The sequence below is a fragment of the Mytilus galloprovincialis genome, chromosome 6, assembly GCF_965363235.1.
Source record: "Mytilus galloprovincialis chromosome 6, xbMytGall1.hap1.1, whole genome shotgun sequence".
Taxonomy (NCBI): Eukaryota; Metazoa; Mollusca; class Bivalvia; order Mytilida; family Mytilidae; genus Mytilus; species Mytilus galloprovincialis.
The window spans coordinates 10,557,166-10,564,815 of NC_134843.1; the positions used below are offsets into that span (position 1 = coordinate 10,557,166).

General features: G+C 33.0%; 1 protein-coding gene across 1 annotated transcript in view; it reads right to left on the bottom strand.

The window, feature by feature from the left end:
* Positions 1–7,650, bottom strand: part of LOC143078901 (uncharacterized) — a 73,727-nt gene that overhangs the window by 65,625 nt on the left and 452 nt on the right. The window contains exons 2-9 of the mRNA XM_076253957.1: positions 7,067–7,279; positions 6,300–6,530; positions 5,568–5,780; positions 4,775–5,002; positions 3,636–3,875; positions 2,993–3,220; positions 1,041–1,271; positions 103–333 (exon numbers count right to left, since the gene is read on the bottom strand). Coding sequence (XP_076110072.1) covers positions 103–333; positions 1,041–1,271; positions 2,993–3,220; positions 3,636–3,875; positions 4,775–5,002; positions 5,568–5,780; positions 6,300–6,530; positions 7,067–7,279 — 1,815 coding nt within the window. The remainder of the gene's footprint in view (positions 1–102; positions 334–1,040; positions 1,272–2,992; positions 3,221–3,635; positions 3,876–4,774; positions 5,003–5,567; positions 5,781–6,299; positions 6,531–7,066; positions 7,280–7,650) is intronic.

Genomic DNA, 7,650 nt, shown 5'->3' on the forward strand with positions numbered 1-7,650 from the left:
ATTTTCTTGATACCATTTTTATGCATAGGAATTTTTTTTGAATTTTTCTATGTATTTCATAAATTGAAAGTAAAATATCACATTATTTCACAAAATTTATACCTGGTTGAACTTTATCAGCACATTTTAGTGTTCTAGGATTGAAGAATTGATTGAGTGGACAGTGGTCAACCTTCATGGTTCTGTTTTTATAACATTGTATGAACTTGTCCTCCCACAAGTGATTAGGGAATGGCTGGAATCCATCCAACTGACCAACACAACTAGGTAATCTGTTAGGACATTTGTCACATTTACTGTCACCAGGGTTACATAAATTCTGGATATAATCACCTGAAAAATTAATCAATGAAAGAACCCTTAGAGAGCATGCTCAGATACACATTGATCACAACATAAAAAGAAAAAAGGCTGAAAAAATGGTCCTACATTTCATTTTCGTCTTATAATCGATCTCTTGGTGTAGAAATGTGAAAACTGTAATTTATTTTTATTGTGGGGTTGATGTTACTCAGTCTTTTGTTTTCTATGTTGTGTTTTGTATACTGTTTGTCTTCTGGTCAATTTTTGCCATGAACTTGGCAGTTTTTTTCTTGGCTATGAGTTTTAATTTTTGGTATCTTTTGCATCTCTCTAATGACAAATCTATTTTGACTCTCAGCACCAAACCTCCTTAAATAATAGGCTTCTGGTGCATCCATATGTATATACAATTTGTCAACATATTTGAATTTATTGTATTTAACTTACATGGAGTGGAAAGGGATTAATATAAGTTGCAAAACTTGTTTCCCAATCCACTACAAATAAATACTGTGGATTCATTTATTTTCGTGGATACCAATTTTCGTGGATTAAGAAAAACTTGCATATTCGTGGATATTTAATTTCGTGGTTTTGCTGAAGTCTGCATACAAACCTATAGAAAAATTATCATTCGTTGAATATTTAATTTCGTGGTTTGACTGTGCCCACGAAATCCACGAAAATTGGTATCCAACGAATAATAATGAATCCACAGTATGTTTAAACTAACTTACATGGAGCTTGTGGTTCTGGTCTGTCATGACATGTCACTGATGCAAAACTCTGACATGTCAACGTCTGGGCATCAAACAAGTCAGGATATTGACACTCAGACATGCCTCCTGTGGTCATGGCTCTTGTGGTTCTGTTTTGGTTTACTTTGGAACAATCAAAATAATGTGCACAGTTATCATGATCTGGTATTATCTCCCTTGGATTGGCCTTACAATATGCTGGTACATCAACTATAATACATAAAGTAGAAAATTATCAATCTTATTGAATGCTTCATCTAATTTCAATCAATATATCTGAGTTAGTTGGAGTTGATAATATGAAAGTTGTTGTATTTACCACTATATTGTTCCTACTTTCTAACATTTGTAAATGACATAAAGATCGCCATTGATATAAATTTAACTAAATTAAACAAGCTTTGACACAAATAAAAGGTAAATAGACTTTCCAAGACATCAAAATAGTATTGTGATACTTAAAGTGAGACTAGTATAATTTAAGATATTCAACAAAATCAGTTTTATTTAAGCAATTATTAACAAGAATGTGTCCACAGTACACGGATGCCCCACTCACACTATCATTTTCTATGTTTAAAGGACTGTGAAATTGGAATAAATTCTCTAATTTGGCATTAAAATTAGAATGATCTTATCAAAGGGAACATGTATACTAAGTTTCAAGTTGATTGGACTTCTACTTTATCAAAAACTACCTTGACCAAAAACTTTAACCTGAAATTTGCACTATCATTTTCTATGTTCAGTGAACCGTAAAATTGGGGTCAAAACTCTAATTTGGCATTCAAATTAGAAAGATCATATCATAGGGCACATGTATACTAAGTTTCAAGTTGATTGGACTTCAACTTCATCAAAAACTACCTTGACCAAAAACTTTAACCTGAAGCCAAAAACTTTAACCTGAAATTTGCACTATCATTTTCTATGTTCAGTGAACCGTAAAATTGGGGTCAAAACTCTAATTTGGCATTTAAATTAGAAAGATCATATCATAGGGCACATGTATACTAAGTTTCAAGTTGATTGGACTTCAACTTCATCAAAAACTACCTTGACCAAAAACTTTAACCTGAAATTTGCACTATCATTTTCTATGTTCAGTGAACCGTAAAATTGGGGTCAAAACTCTAATTTGGCATTTAAATTAGAAAGATCATATCATAGGGCACATGTATACTAAGTTTCAAGTTGATTGGACTTCAACTTCATCAAAAACTACCTTGACCAAAAACTTTAACCTGAAGCCAAAAACTTTAACCTGAAATTTGCACTATCATTTTCTATGTTCAGTGAACCGTAAAATTGGGGTCAAAACTCTAATTTGGCATTTAAATTAGAAAGATCATATCATAGGGCACATGTATACTAAGTTTCAAGTTGATTGGACTTCAACTTCATCAAAAACTACCTTGACCAAAAACTTTAACCTGAAGCCAAAAACTTTAACCTGAAATTTGCACTATCATTTTCTATGTTCAGTGAACCGTAAAATTGGGGTCAAAACTCTAATTTGGCATTTAAATTAGAAAGATCATATCATAGGGCACATGTATACTAAGTTTCAAGTTGATTGGACTTCAACTTCATCAAAAACTACCTTGACCAAAAACTTTAACCTGAAGCCAAAAACTTTAACCTGAAATTTGCACTATCATTTTCTATCAGTGAACCGTAAAATTGGGGTCAAAACTCTAATTTGGCATTTAAATTAGAAAGATCATATCATAAGGAACATGTGTACTAAGTTTCAAGTTGATTGGACTTCAACTTCATCAAAAACTACCTTGACCAAAAACTTTAACCTGAAGCGGGACAGACGGACGAACGGACGAACGAACAGACGGACGAACGGACGCACAGACCAGAAAACATAATGCCCATAAATGGAGCATAAAAAGAATATAGTTTTTTCACTGTTAACTCACCATGGTTAACAATTTCTGTACAAACGTGTGTTATTGGATGGAAATATCCTGTACTACATTTCTTTAATTCCAAGGTTCTGTTCTGATAACAAATAGCATAATCAGCCTTCCATTCTCTACCAGTAAACATGTTGGCACCATCAGGCATGCCAACACAAGATGGAAGTCTGTCTGGACAAGGGGGACAACTGACATCACCAGGTTTACACAGATTCTGTTCATATTCACCTTAAAAGATACCAGACACATGTATAATCACAAGATATGTAATTCAAAAGTGCAAAAAGGGGGGATAATCCCCTCAGAATGTAAAAAAGTACAAAGTGAAAGAAAGGACCTCTCACTAATAGGAATATACTGTGAGGCATCACATGATTTTTTGTTAACATTCTTATATAGTAAATTTTAGTGGTAGATTTAGAAAATTGTGCCAGTGGGGAAGAGAATTCACCAATTTTTTAATAGTCCAATTCCATCAGATAAAATAGCTCCATTTAAAAATTAAAAATAAAATGATGTAAAGTAAACTATTCAATGCAATATGTGTGTGTATTAAAACCTTGGGATACATCAATTTTTTATAGCAAATATAATCTAAATGTTTAAGAATCAAACTAAATTTTCTGCTTTGATAAATAATTACATGGAGCCTGTGGTTCTTTTCTTTGTTTACAGTCTACAGATGTAAAGTTAGCACACATTCTCCGTACAGGATCATACAGGTCTGGGTACGGACATTCCATCTGATTCTGGCTCACAACTACTGGAGTACCACTTCTGAAGGTTGTAGCCATGGCAACAGAACAGTTGTAATAATGAGCACAGTTGTCAGGATCTGGTAAAATCTCTGTTGGATTTGCTTGGCAATATTTGGGTACATCAACTGTTAGTTAAAAAATTAAAATGTATATTTTTGTACTTTAATATACTGTAAATTCAGAAATTATTGCGATTTTGTCATTTTAGACTTAAATGCGATTTTAATTTTTACGATTTTGAGAAAAATCCTGTTTAATTCATTTAAAATATTTCAAAATGCGAGTTTAAATTATTGCCTTTACATCTCTGTCACATTTTTCGCAATAATAACAAGAATGTGTCCAAAGTACACGGATGCCCCACTCGCACTATCCTTTTCCATGTTCCATGGACCGTGAAATTGGGTAATTATCTAATTTGGCATTAAAATTAGAAAGATCATATCATAAGCAACAAGTGTACTAAGTTTCAAGTTGATTGGACTTCAGCTTCATCAAAAACTACCTTGACCAAAAACTTTAACCTGAAACTCCCACTTTCATTTTCTATGTTCAATGGACCATGAAATTGGGGTCAAAAGTCTAATTTGGCTTAAAAATTAGAAAGATCATCTCATAAGCAACAAGTGTACTAAGTTTCAAGTTGATTGGACTTCAGCTTCATCAAAAACTACCTTGACCAAAAACTTTAACCTGGACGGACGAACGGAACCACAGACGGAAGGACGGACGGACGAACGGAGCCACAGACCAGAAAACATAATGCCGCTCTACTATCGTAGGTGGGGCATAAAAACACGATTAATTTCTGAATTTACAGTATACAAAATTCTCTAAAATTCTAAATTATTGTTTAGGGGTTGTTCCTGTTCATGTTATTTTTTGATATCAAAACATTTTCATTATATTTTCATTCTTCCTTGCCAAATATTTCTTTTTCACTTTCTATCCTTTTGTTAAACTTTTCCAAAATGATCATTGATTGGTAAAGTCATAAACTCTTAGTTCCTGTATGTATTCCTACCTTTTGGAACATCATCTTCACATTTGCCTGTTCTTAGATTGAAGTAACCATGACTACAGTGTGTCACATTCAATGTTCTGTTCTTGTAGCAGGTGATGTAATCAGCCTTCCACAATTTGTTCGGGAAAGGATTGGCTCCATCTGGATGTCCAACACAGGAAGGTAGACGTTTGGGACAGGGGGGACAATTTGGATCTGTTATGTTACATCTGTTCTGTAAATATTCACCTGAAAATACAAAGTAGAGTCTAGAAACTACCTTCAGACAAGCATTGTTATATGAAAGCAAGCTCAGTAAAACATTTTTTTTGTTACAACTATTAAGCCATTGCTGGAGTTCTCTGATTCACTTTTCATTGGCAAGCATACCATATCTCCTAATTCATTTATAATACATAACAGGTACTAGGTACTGTGGATTCATATTTGTGTGTACTAACTTTTGTTGATTTCTTTAGTATAGAGGATTCACAAATTTAAGTGTTCGGTAAATTATACATTTCCATAAGTCTAGTATGCAAATTTCTTTGAATCCATGAATTCAAGTATTTACTTTATTTCTCTTTCATTTTGATAATACTTGGTTCATCCCTGTAAGTTTGACCATAATATCTAAATGGGCATACACCAAAATTTAACAACCATGAATTTAAATAAAAATTGAGGTTAAAAAACTGGTTCTATCTTCTTTCATTGTTTTTTATGAACAAGGCTTGCTGTCCAGTCCATAACAAAGAAAATATTGCCTTTTCTGACAAAGAAAAACTAATTAACAAGTTTACTATATACTTACATGGGGCCTCTGGTTCATGTTTTGATTTGTTACAATTGACTTGTTCGAAGTCTTTACACATCAGACTGACATCATCAAACAGATCTGGGTACTGACATTCCTGAAGATGATGACCATATTTGGACATGGCTGAACAGTTGTAGTATTGACCACAAGTGTCTGGGTGTGGCACTATAGATGTGGGGTTAGCCAGACAGAAGGCATCAATATTTCCTGGAAAAAATTGCAAACAAATTTTATAGTGTAATTCTTGATTTTTCCTTAAAGAGAGAATGCATAAATTGTTTTCTGGAAAAATATATATCTTAACAGCTGCTGCAGTGACGAACAGTGTGAAATAGAGGTATGGCAATGATTAAGAACTAGTAATAGGGACTAGATAAATTCTGTTTAAATTCAATTTTCAACATCTAGTTTACTTCAAACTGGTGCTACATGAAGTAATATTACCAATTCTTTCTAAAGCAGTTGTTTTCAACAAACATCTATGACTGCCTTACATAGCTAACAGTTTTGACCATGTCTTTCAAAAAATTGCTTTCACTAATTTTTCTGCTTTTTTTCATCTCATTATTTTTAATGAACAGGTTAAATCATCTACATTACTTTAGTAACATTTTCTATATAGTTTACAAGGATAGATAATAGTAAAAAAGATGTAATTTTTCATTCCTGTTTGCCTTATTTTTTTCTGACATTATCAATAGAGAGAAGAACAAGAATATAGCTCACCTTTTGGTATTTTACTGATACAGTGTAACTGAGTAGGATCAAACACTTGACCAACAGGACAATGACGGACAGCCATGGTCCTATTAATCAGACATGTGACATACAGATCTGTCCAGAGACCTGATTGGACAGCTTCGTCACCATCAGGTAGTCCACGACAACTGGGTAAACGTTTAGGACATACTTCACAGTTCATGTCTCCTGCCTTACACAAGTTCTGGTCATATTCACCTGAGGAATAAAAGATTTTGTTCTACATTATAATGTAAATGTTTAAAACTGGCAGGGAACTTAAAATGTATGACAAGAACTATTATCAACAATCTATAAATAGCACTTCTGTAAATATAGACAAAGCAACTTCCCATAGGAGCTCTCTTTACGGCTAAAACTGTGCCACTTAATATTTTACTATTAAATTTCTTAAAAAATCATATCCTTAAATGGAAAGTTGATATGCGCTACTACTTTATTTAGAAGTAAAAACATAGGCTGTGTGGCATATTTTCAACATTTATATGGCAAGAACTTCTAAGAGTTCAAATTTATACTAAAATTTGGTACTACCCCTCCCTTCACTTTGCGCTTCCTCAAAAATCAAGTTAGCCGCTCTGCATGTGTACTTATACAGGTAATATTCCCATGTTATATCTGCGAACAGGTAAGTAAATAAAACAAAATATTTATGAATATTATATATTCATTTGTGTTTAATTATTTTCTGTAAATATCTGTAAAGATTTCAAAAGGGAAATTGTTGAACTTACAGGGGGCTTGTGGTTCCTTCCTGGTTATACAAGACACATTCTGGAATCTTTCACAACTTTGGGTAACATCAGAGAATAGGTCAGGATATTTACACTCTGATGTGATAGCTGTTTTAGTGGCCATGTTCTTTGAACAGTTGTAAAACTTGGCACAGTTTGTAGGGTCTTGAATCATGGCTGTAGGGTGGACTTTACAATAATCTGGTATGTCAACTAAAATAGAAACAATTTTACAAATCATTACAGCTTTCAAGATGAGGTTAACAATCAGATGTCAACTGAAATGAAACATACAGCCTTCAAAGTGAGGTTAACAACAATCTGGTTCCTGAATTATCTGAAAACCAAATTTCTCAAATATTTATGCAATTTTCACATTTCTCAATCTCTAAGAAAACTTTGTTTTTGAAAAAGTATTGGTTGAAATTCCTTAGAAAGAAACAGATTCTACCCTAACAGCTCATGTATTACAATATTTCTCCACTCGCAACAGTTAAATTTCATATTCTTGTTATAATATAACATAAGAATATAAAGTATATTCCCTATTGGAATTTTAAAAACAAGGAGTTAAATTTCAAATA